Here is a 19,519-nt window from a genome sequence, read left to right as displayed (position 1 = left end):
ATCCTTTTGTTTCCTTATCAAATGATTTGCCAGTAGTCACCTCTCCTACTCCCACCTTGATGATGGGAAGTATTATTGGAACGGACACATAACCAACCCCTTCCTTCTCATTCACTTGCGTTCCCCCCACCCTTTTCTCGGCAGGCTTCTCACTGACAGCTTGCAAAGTGAATCAGCATAAAATATGCAGAGTTTCTATGGCAACCAACCAGCGGTGGGCCCAAAGGCATTCTGGGTGATGGCCTGCATGAGGTAGCTAATGCTAGACTGACAACACCCAGCAGTGGATTTCTTTAAAACAGGTGGATAATGATATGCAGAAAAATCTTCACCATTATCAAAAGAAATAAAAGCTCTGACTGTTTTCTCAGCTGTTCTGCTATTGCCGTGCCCATGTGGATTGCAGGGAACTCTAGCTAAGATGCTGAAGCCATTTGTGCCAGCTTTGTGGCACTTACGGGGAAGTGGCTGTATTTGGTAGTCAAGCAATGGGGTTGTGAGCATATACATCTATTTCACAAAGGGAAAAACTACGATGGCAGTTCCAGACCTCCAGGTGTTACATTTGGATCCTGCATCCTTCGCACACAACCTGCAACTGCTGCAGAATTGAGTCATCTAGCATAGCGTGACATCCAGCTCGGAACACGTGTCAGACCGGGTGCATCTGCTGTGCAGTCCCACAGCCACTGCAGTCCACTGACTCTTTTATATGTGTAAAGCACTGTCCTGTCTATTGATTGGTTCCTAGTCGCTGAAATGGAGTTTCTCATGAGATCATCAACACTTTAATAATCAACCTGTCCCATCTGTCATGTAGCCACTGATGACATAAGCTTTCAAGAGCCTTTCAAAGGCCCAACGGCATGAAACATTTGAAAATACGTGTGTGCATTTTATAAATACAAAATGAGACATTATGCATTGTATGGGCTGAGGACATGCCCTTTGTTGATGATAAACGGAGGGATAAAAATTCAGCAGCTAACAATATACTGTATTTATTTCCAGTGTGTTGATATATTTTAGACCCATTGTTTCGTAAGACTTTGAAATTGGCTTTCCTTCGTATCCACTTTTCACATGAGCCTGAATCCTTTGTTACTATTTCATTTCCATTCTTCTCTTCCATTTTACATATGGCTTTTCCTCTGTGTTATTGTCAAATGTACGTACAGCAATCCTTACCCTTCCCAGAAGTCTAATAATAGCTTCCCATGAGCTTTACCCTTGGCCAATAGCTTACACTTTTCTTTTCTTCACACCCCGGCCACTGGGTTCAGTGCCAGATATTGGAAGAAATGGCCAGTACTTCTAGATATATCCTCTTCATTATCTCCCAGATATAGTCCAACCAGCACAGCTACATGTGAAGTCCATACCCCCTGTGTAAGCTACAATTTTAGTGACTTGTAGCTTATACAGGATTTTGCTAATTAGACTGGTGAGAGAATAGATGGAGCGATTTTCTTTCTATGGGGGGATCTCTAGCTCTTGTGTTCTCCCGACAGTGGGAGGGAGATTGGGGGGTTATGCTGGGAGAACACAGTGATTACCGCTAGTGATTATGGCCTCTGGCATTAATTGCATGAAAAATCTTCCATGCATGTTATACCCAAGTTGATCAATCAGCCTGCCTATACATGGCTCAAATCTCAGCCAGTCCCTGCTGAACCGGTGAGATTCCAGTCATTTATGGCTGACTTAAGGGATAAGTAAGGATATCTGTATTCAATTGCTCCTGTTTTGTCCTTCATGGGAATTTTTTAATTGTCTGAGAAAAATGGATTACCAGGGGGAATACCACAATGGATGCATATTGTGCAATACTAATCACTTATCTCTGAGCTGTTGGGTGTGGCTGTGCATGCCTGTCTGACTTTCATTGTTCCCCTTACTGTTAACCAGCACACTTTTATAATTTAAACTTTTTGCTTTAGAGCTTTTGATTTAATAATGGTAAAGGGTTTCCCCAAGATAACGTGACAGTGAGGATAACTTACTGCTGTCCCCCTCCTTCCAGTGTCACCATGGTCATCAGAGGAGCCAAGCATGCATGCTTATGGTATGATCTTTCCAAGAAAGAAATGTTGTCTGAAGGATTGTGCTGGCAATTTCCAAGCATAACTGAGGAGTGATAATGATTTTGTCCATGTTTTTCTTTCACTAGGTGAAGAGGAGTCTGTATTGGGCCCTCCTCCATCTGTTGATGAGGCTGCCAACACCCTCATGACCCGACTGGGCTTCCTCCTGGGAGAAAAAGTCTCTGAGGTCCAAGCTGCCAGTGCGCAATACAGCATGGAGGGGCAGGAAGAGAATCAGGTGAGGGGTAATGCTGGCAGAAAGGTCTCCGACCAAACCAGAATACCTATTACAGAATTACATTCAGGGTCATTTTTCACATTGTCTAAGAAAAAAAAGAAAAAACATAACCACGAATAATAAATGATAAAAGGGTTGCTTGCTAGTACAATTTTAGCCTTTTTATGTTACAAATGGGAGCAATGTATAGATTTTTTTTTTTTTAGCTTCAAATATACGTGTGTCAAGAACCATGGGAAAATCTCATTCTAGATTCCATTATCCATAATTCGATCAGAACACAATTTCCTACATGCTAGATGAAGTTTCACTAGTCAAAAAAGGAGGCACCAGGGGGAGAAACCTCTCCTAAGCCCTTGTACACACGGTCAGAGATTCCAACAACCAAATCCGTCGGATTTTGTCCGACGGATTTTGTCCGAAACTGTTGCATACACACGGTCGGACAAATTTGTCGGAAAATCCGACGTGATGACGTTATTTCGTTACGACGGGACTACGTTCACGCTAGTAGCCAATAGCTTTGGTGTAGGAATTTGATCTGAGCATGCGTGGCACTTTGTCCGATCGGAATTCTCTACACATGATCGGAGTATGTCCGATCGGAGCATTTTGTCGGAAAATTTTACCAACATGTTGGAAAACTTGGTCCGTCGGATACTCTGACGGAAACAGTCCAATGTAGACCACACACAGTCGGAATATCCGACAAAACGGTCCGATCGGACACATTCCGTCGGAATCTCCGACCGTGTGTACAAGCACTAAGAGAGTGGAATTCCAATCTTAACCACTTTAGCCCTGGAAAATTTGGCTGCTCAATGACCAGAGCACTTTTTACAATTTGGCACTGTGCCTGCTTTAACTGGTAATTGCGTGGTCATGCAATGTTGTACCCAAACAAAATTTGTTTCCTTTTTTTCCCACAAATAGAGCTTTCTTTTGATTGTATTTATTTGCCTCTGCGATTTTTGATTTTTTCAATAGAAACAAAAAAAGACTACTTTTTGTTATTAAAAAAAAATCCACTAAACTCAATTTTAGTCATACGTTTAGGTCAAAATGTATTCAGCCACATGTCTTTGGTAAACGAAAAATGTCAATAAGCGTATACTGGTTTGCGCAAAAGTTATAGCGTCTACAAACTAGGGTACACTTTCTGGAATTTACACAGCTTTTAGTTTGACTGCCTATTTCATTTCTTGAGTTCCTAAAATGGCAGGGCAGTACAAACCCCCCCCCCCCCAATGACCCCATTTTGGAAAGTAGACACCCCAAGGAAATTGTAGAGAGGCATGTTGTCATAAGTGATTGTGTAATTGATTTTTTGTAATTTTTCAAAGTTGTCACTAAATTATATATTGCTCACACATGCCATAGTTATATGTGGAATTGCACCCCAAAATAGGTTCTGCTGTTTCTCCTGAGTACGGGGACGTGTAAGACTTTTTGGGAGGCTATCCAGTTTTGAACTGTCCTGGCATTTTATGCACAACATTAGAAGCTTATGTCACACATCACCCACTCTTCTAACCGCTTGAAGACAAAGCTCTTTCTGACGCTTTTTGTTTACATTAAAAAATATTATTTTTTTTCTAGAAAATTACTTTGAACCCCCAAACATATATTTTTTTAAAGCAAAGGCTACTTAAATCCTACAGATTAAAATGGTGGGTGTTTTTCAAACAAAATTTTTTTGTGAAAAAAAAACTTTTTTTTAATTCATACTATATTGCCCAAATGTTTGTTGAAATAAAAAAGATGATCTTATGCCGAGTACATGGATACCAAACATGACATGTTCTAAAATTGTGCACAAACATGCAACGGCGACAAACTAAATACATTTTTAAAATCCTTTAACCGCTTGCCGACCGCCTCACGCCGATGTACATTGGCAGAAGGGCTTGTATAGGCAGAATCATGTACCTGTACGTTGCCCTTTAAGAGGCGGCCAGCGGGCAAGCGCCCGCAGCAAACTCCGCGAGTCGGATCGCAGGTCCCACAGACTGGATCGCCGCAGGAATACCCGCAATCTCCACACAGAGAGGAAGAATGGGGAGATGCTAATGTAAACAAGCATCTCCCCATTCTGCCTAGTGACAGTGCCACTGGTCTCCGCTCCAGGTGATCGGAAGGTACGGTCGGGTACGCCTGAACTTGTCAGGGACCACTACTCTGTCGTCAGAGCTATCTGCTGCTGTCTACAGGTTTGTATTCTGAGCCTGAATCTGACAGATAAGTGAGTTCCTCTTCACTCTCATCTGTCGTGCTCAGAAACATGTAGGCCTCTTCTGGGTATATAGATACCCTGGTACCATTATAGAGAATATTACCCATTTCTCTGGCTTTGTGTAGTATAGTCATTCTGTCCTTATAATAGAGCATTTTTACCAGGAGGGATCTTGGGGGAGGGGGTGGTGGTTTCACCTGATGGGAGAGGCCTAAAGGGCACCCTGTGAGTTCTCTCCATTGCAAAAAAGGTGAAAAAGTGTCCTCTCCAAATGGATTTTTAAAGAACTTCTCCAGAAATGCGACCGAACCCTCACTTCGTTCAGGGACCCCCCTCATTTTTTCTTTGCATCCTATTTTCCATGTCATCCATTTTTATCTCCTAGTTAATCATTTGTTATATTTCTTATCTCCTACTTGAGGGTATTCAGGTCATCCTCCACTAGGCTAATTCCAGGGAGGTGGTCCTTTCGAGAACCTTTTGCAAATCATGCTTAACAAAGGACAGCTCTTCCCTGATAGTTCTAAGCTGGTCAGACTATTCATTTAAAGAAAGCTTGCAGGAATTGCTTGCAAGACCTCCTTTAATGATGGTTCTGCTTCTATTAGAGCGCCAGACCCAGATGGTGATTTTAAGGTATCCTGGGCTTCCTCCCCTACGGATTTCCCTCCTGCATTAGTCACATGCATTACTGCTGCTACTTGGCCATGTCCTTGGCTTTTTCTTACAGCTGGAGCCCCAGACTGTGACTTAGATTGAACTTGGGGGTTCTGTTGTCCTGCTTTTAGGTGAGTCTGGCCCGGAGTGTGCACAAACCTTTCCAACTTGGCTGCTGTCTGACTCCCCTTTACAGTTGCAGCTGCGTAGTAGCGCTGGCGCTAGCACTATCTTGCTGCGTTGACTCTTCCCCCCTCTTTCTTGTCATGGCGGCATATTTATTTATTCCAGTGCCTCTTGTTCTACTCAGGGCGTGATAACACCTGCACCCCAAAAAAAGAAAAGGGAAGAAAAACCTTGGAGTTATGCCTGTCCTTCCCCCACTGATATTAGCTGAGTATCCACTAAATGCCTCTACAGGGCAGACTAAGTCTCCTCTGGAGTTTATATTTTGCAATACAATACAGGATCCACTCACATTTTAAATGCTATTTATTTAATCCTTCCTCAGCCTCCAGGTCCAGACTGTTAACCTCCTGCCAGTCTCTCACACTTGACACTAAAATGGTCTTTATGTAAAAAAAAAGGGAGGAAAGTATAGTGAATTTCTCTCACCCATCCACCAGGCTGGTTCCGGTTCAGGGTTGTCTCCACTTGTCACACAGTGCTCCAGGGGGGATAGGTTTCCGAATCTCTCAGCACCAAGTGCTTGGCTCTTTACTAGCACACGCTGCTACCGGGGCTGTTCTACTGCTCGGTGAGCACAGCAGGAGCCTTTTACACCACCGCCACGTGCTCAGTACTTGGCTCTTTGCCCGCCCACACCGCTGCCGGAGCTGCTCCTCCATCCTATGAGCACGGTGTGCGCCTCTCACACCGCTGCTGCGCCGCTCAGCCAAGCCCGCAGTCAGACTGAGGATCCCGGAGTCATATGGCCACCATGCAGTCACTGCTCACTCAGCAGCTCTTTCAAATCCTTGGCCAGCTTCCACCACTCATCGGCATCTCAGGATAACGAGGAGGGAGAGGTGCCTCACGCGTTCCCTCACATCCTCATCTAGGCACACCCCTCAGTAGAAACCTCATGATCTCTTGTTTACCACACATGAGATCAGGGTATCCTGACCTTAGCAGGCCTAAGGGCCTTCATCAAATCCAGCAGAGTTTCATAAATGTTTGCAAACTTGTTACAGTCGCATATCCGGGATAGCGGGCAAAAAGGTCACAGATACACCTAAAACCTTTTGCATTGAGAAGCCTTTACCTAGATTAGAAGCAGCTTGATTTTCGTTAGATTGGTGCCTGATTATTTTGGTAACTTACTCGGTAACCTTAATCATCCATATCTCTGAATCTGCTGATTATTGACATGCATCTTTATTGAAGTTAACATTTGCTTGGTGTGGAATTTGACTTGCTCAGGGTTTTGACAGGTTTACTTTAAGTCTGTAGATCTAATTTATCAAAATATACAGAAAGCTTTGTGCCCCTCAGTCAGTGTTATTCTGCGTTATTCTTCATAATGATCTCACTAAACTTTGCAGATCACCTTTGATTCTTAAAGTAAACCTGTCACTTTTACAAAAGGCCAAATACTCTCCTCTACCCTGTGCTAGATCATCCTATACTGCCTATACGTAAGCTGGTCATACATTATACAATCTTCTTGTACAATTTTCCTTTAGATTTACCAAAACCATATAATATCAGGTTATATTTTTGAGGTTTAGCAAGGTGAACAGAAAGAATGAACTTTATTTGCAATATAATAAAAACAAGTAAATAGTATCGCGTACATTTAACAGATCTGAAAAAAAAAAAACTTCTGTGAACATACTAAGCTATTGCGGAGGCTGAATGCATGGTGCGGAGTTGTCTCGCATCCCCAGACAGCACTTCTGGGAACAGACTGTGCCGTGAGGGGAAGAGAACATGTCCAACCATTGAGTATTTATTTCCTTGGTCAAAGATTTTATTGAGGCATAGCACCATATAATACTGGAGTATTAGTCGAAAAATATATGAACATTTCCAGTGTACGTCATCAGCAGATCATAAACCATAAAAAGCATAACCAGTAACAGTTGTATAGGTATACAAAGCCATTACATATGACTCAGAAGGAAAGGCCTCAATTAGAGCAGGCAATAGGGAGGTAGCAGCCTATACAGAGCAGGAGTAGCTATAGCAAAACCTGGAATTATGAGGGGGCCTGCTCAAAAGAGGGTTTTATCAGGGATTTCCATCTATAGGAATCAGAACTGCTTATTGGGGTATCTGCTAATAACACCCTTGGGAGGTACTGGGGGACCGTAAACAGAGTCAGTCTAAGCCAGTGTCTCCAACAGGGATAGGTGGTAGAAATCGAACACTGGATAGCCGCACTCCAAAAAAATTCACCTTTATTAAAAAATGGATAACAAAGCCTCGCAGGACAATACAGATTAACTGCACAGCCGTTGATGCGTTTCACACCAGATATGGTGCTTAGTCATAGCTAGAGTGCTAAAGAGGCATATATATATATATATATATATATATATATATATATATATATATATATATATATGTGTGTATGTGTGTGTGTGTGTGTATGTATATATATATATATATATATATATATATATATATTTAAACATATCATTAAAAAAATGAGTAAATCGTGTGTGTCATTAGTAGAGGTCGACCGATATGGGTTTTTCTCTGGCCGATGCCGATATTTAGAAATCATGGCGGCCGATAGCCGATATATGATGCCGATTTTTTTGGGCCGATATGTTAGGCCGATTTTATTTTATTTATTTTTTTCCTTTTTTATTTATTATTATTATTTTTTTAATCCCCCTTGATCTAACACACCTTAACCCATTGGGGCGTTTTTCAGGCGCTTTTGGGCTAAAAATAGCGCCTGTAAAGTGCCTGCAAAATGGCTCCCCTGCAGTCTGTGTGAAAGACAGAGTGCTTTCACACGGAGGCGATGCGCTGGCAGGATCTTAAAAAAAAGTCCTGCAAGCAGCACGTTTAGAGTGGTGTATACCGCTCCTCCACCACTCCTGCCCACTGATATGAATGGGCACCACTGCCGAAGCGCATGCAATGCGATTTGGCAGCAGTGCTTCATGGGCGCATTTAACCTCTTCCTTGGCCGCTAGCTGGGTTATATGTGCCCCACTAGCAGCGAAATAGCACCGCTAAAATGATGGCAAAGAGCCGCTAAAACTTGCGTTTTAACATCAACGCTCCAGTGTGAAAGCAGCCTTCATAAGTGATACAGAAAATTTCTTACATTTAAACATTTATTAAACAAAACAAACCTCCAATCAGTTTACTTGTATGTATGATTTAGATTAAAAAAAAAACAAAAAAACCTATATATTAAATAAAAACAGGTAGTCAAAACTTTTGGCCGAAAAAAAAAATGGGCTAACTTTACTGTTTTTATTTTATTTTTAAATAGTGTATTTTTTTCCCCAAAAAATGCATTTGAAAGACCTCTGTGCAAATGCCGTGTGACATAAAATATTGCAACAACCGCTATTTTATTCCCTAGGATCTCTGCTAAAAAAAATATATAATTTTTGGGGGGTCTAAGTGATTTTCTGGCAGAAAATACAGGATTTTTACTTGTAAGCAACAAGTGTCAGAAAAGATTTAGTCTTTAAATGGTTAAACTGGGAACTTCTACACACAGAGATGACTTCATTCATTCAAGTGTAAACATTGTATCATTTTGTTCTTTTCTTGGCAGCCCAGAGAGGAGGAAAGTGTTGCTATGACAACTCAGGCAACTCACACTGTCTTCTATACAGAAGTCATTTCAAAGTCCCGCTGTAGTTATAAATCGGCTTTTTATCAGCAAAATCGGCCGATGCCGATTATTTAAAAAACGGCAAATATCGGCCGATATATCGGCCGGCCGATATATCGGTCGACCTTTAGTCATTAGATCCCAATGGGAAATGCACCTGTGTCCACCAAAAGTTCAGGAATTAACCATTGGTCTGTAATTTTTCTACTACATCGCACTTGTGGTCTCCTTTTCTTTCTTTTCACACTAGATATTAATCTATGTGGTATTTTTGCTGGGTGAAGGGAGGGGGATTTCCTTTTCCTCTCTCCTCTTCACCAATGGTTAATTCCTGAAATTTAGGTGGCCACAGGTGCGTTTTCCATTGGGATCTAATGACACACGATTTACTCATTTGTTTACTGATATGTTTAATTATTTGGTTTGGTATATATATATCTGTATGTATCTTTAGCACTCTAGCTATGACTAAGCACCATATCTGGTGTGAAACGCGTCAGCGGTTGTGCAGTTAGTCTGTATTTCCCTGTGATGCTTTGATATCAATTTATTAATAAAGGTGAACTTTTTTTTAGAGTGCGGCTATCCAGAGTTCTATTTCTTCCATTATCTCTGTTGCAAGCAGAGCGAGCACCCTGCCTGATTGCGGAGACAACTATTCTTAGGAGAGGTGATTACTTTGGAGCGGTGCACTCCCTGGGATTAAGTGGTCCCGGAATGTTTGGGGGGAGTATAGGGAAGGTGTATTCACATGTGAAAAGAAGGAAGCCATATGGCTAAGAGTGAGCATGTGAGTCTGGAATGGAGAGAAAAAAGGAGGCTCAGGTGCATAAGGAAAAGAGAAGTGGGGAAGGTAGGGAGGAAGGGGAAGCCACTAGAGAGGGCATACCTAAACACTTTACATTTGTATGCAATCAGGCAGGCCCCTGCACCAAATAGTTGAAGGTAAATCTAAAGGAAATTGTATAAGAAAATTGTATAATGTATGGCTAGCTTTACCATTGCCACCATTCTTTTCCAATGCTCTCAGCTGTCCTCTGCAGTGTAATTGACAGTTGACATCAGTGCGGTATGGAGGGGAGGGCAGATTTGGCATTTCTTAATGTGACACTTTTGCTCTAGGGTGGTGTTGAATCCTAACTGGTAAATGTAATTCCCTATTCAAATTACTAGTTCAGACATTAATTAGTTCAGTCAATGGTAACTACCAATAGCATTACACTTAAACTTCCTCATGTGTTATTCACACACATATATATATATATATATATATATAATGTGTGTGTGTGTGTGTGTGAACCTTAGTGAACAAATAGCATCATGAAGGCCAAGGAACACACCAGACAGGTGAAGGATAAAGTTGTGGAGAAGTTTAACCACTTCAGCACGGAAGGATTTGCTCCCTTAGGCTGCTTTCACACTGGGGCGGTATTCAGGCGTTACAGCGCTAAAAATAGTGCCTGTGTAGCGCCTGAAAAAAACCGGCCCCTTTCTCTCCAGTGTGAAAGCCGGAGGGCTTTCACACTGGAGCGATGCGCTGGCAGGACGGTGAAAAAAGTCCTGCTAGCCGCATCTTTGAATCGGTGAAGGAGCGGTGTATTCACCGCTCCTACCCATTGAAATCAATGGGACACCGTGGCAATACCGCCGGCAAAGCGCCGCTGCAGCGGCGCTTTGCGGGCGGGTTTAACCCTTTTTCGGCCGCTAGCGGGGGTTAAAACCACCCTGCTAGCGCCCGCAGACCGCCGCTAAAACGACGGTAAAGCGCCACTAAAAATAGCGGCACTTTACCGCCGAGGCAGCTCCCGCTGCAGTGTGAAAGCAGCCTTAATGACCCGATACGGCACTGTGCAGCTTTAAATAACAATTGCGCAGTCATGAGACGTGGTAATCAAATAAAATTGATGTCCTTTTTCCCCACAAATAGAGCTTTCTTTTGGTGATATTTGATCACCTCTGCGGTTTTTATTTTTAAACAAATAAGAGTGATAATTAAAAAAAAAAAACACAATATTTTTACATTTTTACTAGAATAAATATCCCCCAATTTTTAAAACAAATGTCTTCATCAGTTTAGGCTAATATATTTTCTTCTTCATATTTTTGATTAAAAAAATCGCAATAACCGTATATTGATTGGTATGCACAAAAGTTATAGCGTCCACAAAATAGGGGATAGATTTATGGCATTTTTTATTTTTTTTACTAGTAATGGCAGCGATCTGCAATTTTTATCCAGACTGTGACATTGTGGCAGACAGATTGGACACTTTTGACACATTTTTGGGACCATTGATATTTATACAGCATTTATACATTTATACATAACTCTGGAGGAGCTGCGAAGATGGGAGAATCTGTCCACAGAGCAGCTATTAGTCGTGCACTCCACAAATCTGGCTTTATGGAAGAGTGGCAAGAAGAAAGTCATAAAAAGTCCCGTTTGCAGTTTGCGAGAAGCAATGTGGGGGACACAGCCAAACGTGGAAGAAGGTGCTCTGGTCAGATGAGACCAAAATTTAATTTTTTACCTAAAAGCAAAACGCTATGTGTGGTGGAAAACTAAAACTGCACATCATCCTGAACATCCCATCCCCACCGTGAAACATGGTGGTGGCTGTATCATGTGGTTGGGATGATTTTCTTCAGCAGGGACAGGGAAACTGGTCAGAGTTGATGGGAAGATGGATGGAGCCAAATATAGGGCAATCTTAGAAGAAAACCTGTTAAGCCCCATACACACTATCAGTTTTTCTGCTGAGTTTTTCCTTCAGATTTACCAAAACCATGTAGTGCCAGGGCCTGCCTGATTGCATACATATTGAAACTCCTAAGGTTTGACCTCATATTATATGGTTTTGGTAAATCTGAAGGAAAAACTCAGCAGAAAAACTGTGTGTGTATGGGGCTTAAGAGTCTGCAAAAGACTTGAGACTGGGGTGGAGGTTCACCTTCCAGCAGTACAGTGACCCTAAACATACAGCCAGAGCTACAATGGAATGGTTTAGATCAAAGCATATTCATGTGTTAGAATGGCCCAGTCAAAATCCAGACCTAAATCCAACTGAGAATCTGTGGCAAGACTTGAAAATAGCTGTTCAGATGCTCTCCTTCCAATTTGACAGACGCTTGAGCTATTTTGCAAAGAAGAATTGGCAAAAATGTCACTCTCTAGATGTGCAAAGCTGGCGTAGACATCCCCAAAAAGATTTGCAGCTGTAATTGCAGTGAAAGGTGGTTCTACAAAGTATTGACTCAGAGGGGCTGACTACAAATGCTCGCCACACTTTTCACATATTTATTTGTAATACATTTGGAAACCATTTATCATTTTCCTTCCACTTCAAAATTATGTGCCACTTTATGTTGGTCTATCACATAAAATCCCAATAATATACATTCACGTTTTTGGTTGTAACATGACAATATGTGGGAAATGTCAAGGGTATGAATACTTTTTTCAAGGTATATATATATATATATTTCCATTTCATCCTCACTTGATTTGACAAATTAAATGCTCTAATTACATTTGTTATTAAACGAAGCATTTCTTTGTCTTTAGAGCCGGTTCACACAGCGGGCGATGCGAGGCGACACGACTCGCCTCGCCTCGCTCTCGCAAGTCGCCCCCGTTCTGTACAATGGAACCGTTCTGAGAGGAGCGACTCGAGTCGCTCCCACTCAGAAAAAAGGTTCCTGTACTACTTTTGGGGGACCTCGGGGCGACTTGCATTGACTTCTATACAGAAGTCATCTGCAAGTTGCCGCTGAGGTCGCGGCGAGGCAAGTCGGAGTCGCCTCGCCTCGCCTGCAGTGTGAACCGGCCCTTACTCTATAGCCCATGCTTGCTTGTTCATAACATTTTTGCTCAGCAGTCCTATGACTTGATTAGTGTGACTGATGAGTTTATTTTCTCTAACCTTACTATGCTACTGTCTTCATTCCCACTCAGGGCTCTGCGGCGACTCAGAGGATCAGCCCCTGTTCCACCTTGACCAGCAGTACCGCTTCTCCTCCTGCCAACAGCCCATGCTCGACCCTTCCTCCACCCAATACTACTGGGGCAACCAAGGACTGCAGCCCCACATCCACCCTGGAAAGTAGGGACAGCGGCATTATTGGTAAGGGTACAAATTTAACCATTTCCACATATGATGGGCTAAGATTGTGGGAAAGTATTTCCAGGGTCACAAGGGAAGATCTGCTGATCAATAGGCCCGGTGTCTCCCGAGGTCACAGAGGCAAAATTTACTAAACAGTGGGTATGATGGAGAGTCTCTCCGTGTGATTTCATGACCGCTATAGGAATGTTAATATGACCAGTTTGGTTGTTGATGTCATTTGTCATTTATAATGTTTGTGTCCCCTTAGGTCAATTTTGCCTTTTCCTTTTCTGAATACTTGTCAGTTCTAAAGGAGGATGAGAACATGAAAAGGACATTACCAGATACAGGGGATTTATTGTGGTGACAAGCATTAGGTGGCTATCATTTGGGTTAGTTGATCTCACATCTGTGGGCACCTGTAGACTAAATGTGGCCATATACTATTCGATTTCTTTCGTTCCGCCTGCTATACAGTACATACATACGCTATATGGATGGACAAATCTCTTGCTGCAGATACCAGTCTGCTTTCAAAGTACCGGAACAGTGGCTGCATCTGATTGGATGCCGGCGCTATGCGGCCGATAATTAGCAAATTTCATTTATCAAACTATTATAATTTCACAGTCAGGAACTGGCCAACATTCAGTGTATGGCCAACTATGAGAAAGATCTCATGGTATATAGTGGTTAGACAGGTTAGAAAAAGTTGTGTGATTGTTGTTTTACTCTTATGCCCCGTGCACACGATCAGAAATTCCACTAGCAAAAGTCTGATGTGAGATTTTGGTCGGAAATTCAGAACATGTGTATGCTCCATCGGACTATTGCTGGCGGAATTCCCGCCAGCAAAAGATTCAGAGCAGATTCTCAATTTTTCGGTCGGAAAAATTTCCAAATGGAAATACCGATCGTCTGTACCAATTCCGACACGCAAAATACCTACACATGCTCAAAAACAATTTGACACATGCTCTGAAGCATTGAACTTCATTTTCTCGGCTCGTCGTAGTGTTGTATGTCACTGCGTTCTTGACGGTAGAAAGTTCAGAGAACTTTTGTGTGACCATGTGTATGCAAGACAAGCTTGAGTGGAATTCCGTCAGAAAAACCATCCAAGGTTTTTTCCAGCGGAAATTCTGCTCGTGTGTATAGGGCATTATAGTTTGTCTGGGCAAAATTGAAAGAAAAACATATTTAAACTGATGTGAATGTACAATATGTAAAACGCTGTAAATTGTCTGCATTATATAAATACCTGTAGTAATAATACATCTTTGCAGTAGATGCACATTTCACCATTTTTTTTCCATTTACAAACATTGCAAATACAGAACAATGTTGGTTGATTTGCCAGAAATCCAATGTGTTCCTGACTTCCTGAAGAGAGCTGCCTCTTCTGCACTAAAGCTGCAAGCAGTGTTGTCAGCCCTGTTGGACTACAAAATGCATCCCCCTCTTCTTGTCTTTATAATATAACGAGGAGGTGCAGTGCAGAGGAGGCATTGCATTGTCATCTCACTACAGGAAGTTCTGAGCTCCCTGGATTTCTGGCAGGATCAAAACATGGGGCAACGTGTATGTGCTGCAAAGATGTACTGAATTTGCTTTGCTTTTTTGCCCAGTCATGCAGTTTAAGATGGAGGTGTCTGCATGCGCCGTCCCCCCCCCCCCCCATGATTTTGAAGCATAAACAGGCTTAAGTTACTTGAGCATTTCTGATTTTTAACTAGGGCTTCGTTTATGCTTGTCTTTGTGGGGAGGGGGGAGCGGTATAACTGTTTGGCTGAGACATGTTTTTATTACCCCCAATCACTCCCTATTATGCTGCAAAGGAGTGGGCACCACAGTACATCAAAATGATCCCTGCTGGCACATTCAGTGACAGACTGCTAACCCAGATGATAGCCACATGTACTGCCTGCTGAACATGACCCATTAATCTGAATAGGGGTGACCCATGCAATGCACATAGTTTTGCAGCATACCTAGGGATAATGGACTGCTCTTCAAAAAGCAATCCATATTCATGTAGCCTAACTAGCCATATAGCTTGCTTGAAATACAAGGCAATGAGTAGACTATGTTGGTCAGGAAATTAAAACAGCGGAAGTTACATTTTTATCATTTAAACATTTTTTTTTTAATTAATTCTATTTCTTGTTCAATGTTTTTATTAAAATTTCAGTAGAGACATTACAGAAGATAAACAGTGTTATCCATGCAATAGTTCATCGGAAACAGGTTCACGTGAATGTGTATAGTTGGCAAAACTGTAATAGTAAACATGTGGGAACAATTTATTCTATTCCAAGAGTTATGCAGAAGGTGGGGTTGTTGTCTAGCTCCTCCAGACAACCCATTTGGGGGTCAAGCTATGTCATGGAGGGAGGACAACTCACCCGACCTGAGCTGTCTGAAGTTTTCTTGGGGTGAACAAGTGTATACAAACATATGCAGTAAATTGTAGTCAAACAAATGTCCAAGTATGAACTAAACATTGGAATAGTCCAGTGTCGGTGAGTCAGGAGAAGGTTGTGCCCTTGGGGAGGAGCCAACCATTTATGGTAACTAGGGATGAAATCCCAGAGAATCAATAAATGGACTTGTATGCTACAATTGTTAACCGTAAAGAAATCATATAATTAGAAAACTATACTTAAATGAGTTTATCTATAGAAAAGAGTAGTAGAATGTCAACTACCTAGTGGAAAAGGGTGGCAGTGTATTTAGGACAGAAAATAGGGTAAAGAGGGGAGGAGGAGAAGATTGGTAGGGTGGAGGGGAGTGGAGAAGGCGAGGGGAGGTGTGGGGTCACATAATTATAGTAAAGAGACCTCATGGTTACATAGGTTGAAAAAAATACACAAGTCCATCTAGTTCAACCATAAAAAAAAAAAAATATCATACAATCCCATATATACTCAATCCTATACCCACGGTTGATCCAGAGGAAGGTGAAAAAAAACCCAGAAAAGCAGGATCCAATTTTCTACAGCAGGGGAAGAAATTCCTTCCTGATCCTAGAGAGGCAATCAGATTTTCCCTGGATCCACTTTACCTATAAATGTTAGTACCCAATTATATTATGTACATTTAGGAAATAATCCAGGCCTTTCTTAAATCAATATACTGAGCTGGCCAAAACCACCTCTGGAGGCAGTATGTTCCACATTTTCACAGCTCTTACTGTGAAGAAACCTTTCCGTATTTGGAGATGAAATCTCTTCCTCTAGGCGTAAAGAGTGTCCCCTTGTCCTTAGTGTTGACCATGAAGTGAATAACTCAACATCAAGTTCACTATATGGACCCCTTATATATTTATACATGGTGATCCTATCCCCCCTTAATCTCCCTGTTGTCAAGAGAGAATAAATTCAGTTCCTCTAATCTTTCCTCATAGCTGAGCTCCTCCATGCCTCTTATCAGTTTGGTTGCCCTTCTCTGCACTTTCTCCAGTTCCCCCTGATATCCTTTTTGAGAACTGGTGCCCAAAACGTAACTGCATATTCCAGATGAGGTCTTACTAATTTGTACAGGGGCAAATTGCATGCTATTATTGAGCTTATGATATACCAAGACCCCCAGATCCTTCTCCATCATTGATTCCCCCAGTTGTACTCCCCTTAGTATGTATGTTTCATGCATATTCTTAGCCCCCAAGTGCATAACTTTACATTTATCAACATTAAACCTCATCTGCCACATAGTCGCCAAATTAGACAGAATATTGAGGTTGGCTTGTAAATTGGAGACATCCTGTAAGGACATTATTCCACTGCATAGCTTGGTGTCATCTGCAAAGAAAAAAATGCTACTTTCAATCCCAGACTCTATATCACTTATAAAGATATATTAAAAAGTAAGAGTCCCAACACTGAACATCGGGGTACACCACTGATAACCTTAGACCAGTCAGAGTAAGAATCATTAACCACTACTCTTTGAATTCTGTCTTTTACCCAGTTTTCTATCCATTTACAAACTGATATTTCTAAGCCTATAGACTTTACCTTACCCATGAGCTGTGTGTGGGGAACTGTGTCAAACCCTTTTGCAAAATCCAAGTATATCACGTCCACCGCCACCCCTCTGTCCAAAGTTTTTACTTACTTTACTTAGGTTTGTTTGACAACTTCTGTCTTTCATGAATCCATGCTGTCTGTTTCTTAAAATATTTTTTTCCAGCAAGAACTCGTCTGTGTGGTCATTTATTAAACTCTCCATTATCTTCCCGACTATAGAAGTTAAACTAACAGGTCTATAGTTACTTGGTAAAGACTTTGGTCCCTTTTTAAATATAGGCACCACATTGGCCCTGCGCCAGTCCAGTGGTTCCATTCCAGTCTTTAACAAGTCCCTAAATATTAGAAACAATGGCCTTGAAATGACAGAGCTTGATCCCTGTAAAATACATGGGTGGATGCCATCTGGTCCAGGTGCTTTATTCACCTTTATTCTGGACCATATCACTTTTGAGCCATTGTGGATCAACCGGGGCTGTGTCACTACCACCCCCATTATGGACATAAGCTACCCCATGCTCCTTTGTATACACAGAGCTGAAGAAAGTATTTAATAAATTTGCCTTCTCTTTGTCCCCAGTCACCCACTCAAGATTATTTTATGTTTTAGATGTATCAGTCAGCTTGGACAAAAGATACATTAGAGAGGATGCCTCTTATGGGAGTAAAGGGGATTCATCAAAATTGGGTGGGAGAAAGTGTGCCACCCAAGGGGACCAAAGGGCTTCATAATTTAATTTCTATGTGATGGTCACCTCTGCAATTAAACTAGTTGATTCAGCCAGCGTTGGTTATGTAGTGGTAAAATTCTTCTCCTGTTTGTCAATTAGACTTGAATAAAAGAAAGATGGTTCTTTTATCTGCGGCCGCCTTGACTCTAGTTCAGTGCTGTTATCACCCTTTATTTTCTTGCTTTAGATTCCTACCCCTCGACCCCTGCATTGTACCCCCCACTATAGCCCACTTATTAAATGCTGATCCTGTTTATACAGTGCTTCACCCCTTTGCAAGCCTCATATACTCCTTATTATTCATAAGGCCTCCTGCTGACCTCAATCCTGCACTATCATATCTTCTCAGCACATTAACAGTCTCCCAGCATACACCCTATCTCTCTCAGCGCTGAATAGTCCCACCAAGGCTTGACTAAAAACTACCCAGTCTGACTCCCGCAAAGGAGAAATCAATCTCTTTCCTCCCAGAGAGAAATTTTTACTGTTTGATTGATTCTTCTCAGCCAGAGGGATAGGCTTCTCACATTAACCCCCTCCTGCTTCAGTCAGGATGACGGTGATCCTACCCCTGCCTGCCCCAAAAATAGAGGCACATCTTTATTTGCTTCAGCGATGGCGTCATCCACAATCCCTTGTTATCCTAGAGGCACACTACAGGTAATGACTCTTCCTGCCTCCAGCACACACCCTAGGCGTTTTTTCAAATTTCTAACCAATCTTAATGAAGGCGTGACAAGTATTCATTTGCTGTAGGTGTAGAATTTTCTACAACAATTTGGATTCTACAACATTAAAGGGAAAGCCTGCAGTACTTTACGGTATATTCTGTGATTATTATTAAAACAAATACCCTTGCGCACACATGTGAAAGAAACCATACAATATAAAGAATGCGTGTTGCTGCTGCGATCGGTGAGTGGTCCACTCAATCTGAATGTTACAAAATTACAAACTAATACAGTACTACACTATATATTATAGGAATACTTCCAAAACCAAACCAGATATTTGATGTATTGTTTGTTTTCGGAGTATTCCTATTAATATATTCTGCGATTCCTATTGCAGTGTTCACCTTTACCAAATTTTGATGTGACGTTCAAATTTTTTGAGCTTATAAGATTAGCTGCTAAAAGAAGTAAAGAATTTCCGCCACCATCACCCTACCTCCCTGCTTAACAATTGCTGAGATATGATATTAAAGCGGTTGTTTGCCCCCCCCCCCCCCCAAAAAAAAAACAAAATAAACTGTAAAGCAAAGGGGTAGTATGACGCATACTAGCTCATTATGAAATTCTTACCTTAGAACAAAGCTCCCACAGGGCCTCCCGGTCACCGCTGAGGGAGCTGACATGTTCCCTCAGCGTTTCTTCTGGGTTTGCGGCTCCATCACTGAGTGGCTGGAGCCGCAATGAGGTCACTCCCGCTCATGCACGCTGGAGCCCTCCAGTCCGGCAAGTTCCAGCACAATACGCCGGACCTTCACTGCGTATAAGATGAATATCTCCTAAACCGCACAGGTTTAGGGGATATTCATATTACCTACAGGTAAGCCTTATAGGCTTACCTGTAGGTAAAAATGACCAGGCGGACAATACAACTGCTTTAAAGTGTTTGTTACCCCTCCAAAA

General features: G+C 41.9%; 1 protein-coding gene across 8 annotated transcripts in view; it reads left to right on the top strand.

Annotated features, from left to right (window-relative positions):
* The window catches only part of TANC2 (tetratricopeptide repeat, ankyrin repeat and coiled-coil containing 2), a 703,225-nt gene that overhangs the window by 628,864 nt on the left and 54,842 nt on the right, over positions 1–19,519 (top strand). For all 8 annotated transcript variants that reach the window (XM_077460125.1, XM_077460129.1, XM_077460128.1 and 5 more), the window contains 2 exons: positions 2,171–2,322; positions 12,976–13,144. In XM_077460125.1, the coding sequence (XP_077316251.1) occupies positions 2,171–2,322; positions 12,976–13,144 (321 nt within the window). The remainder of the gene's footprint in view (positions 1–2,170; positions 2,323–12,975; positions 13,145–19,519) is intronic.

Source organism: Lithobates pipiens, unplaced genomic scaffold, assembly GCF_037356315.1.
Source record: "Lithobates pipiens isolate NorthernLeopardFrog02 unplaced genomic scaffold, aLitPip1_a1.2 Scaffold_28, whole genome shotgun sequence".
Taxonomy (NCBI): domain Eukaryota; kingdom Metazoa; phylum Chordata; class Amphibia; order Anura; family Ranidae; genus Lithobates; species Lithobates pipiens.
Note: the sequence above shows the minus strand (reverse complement) of the source record. Positions and strands in the feature narration are given on the sequence as shown.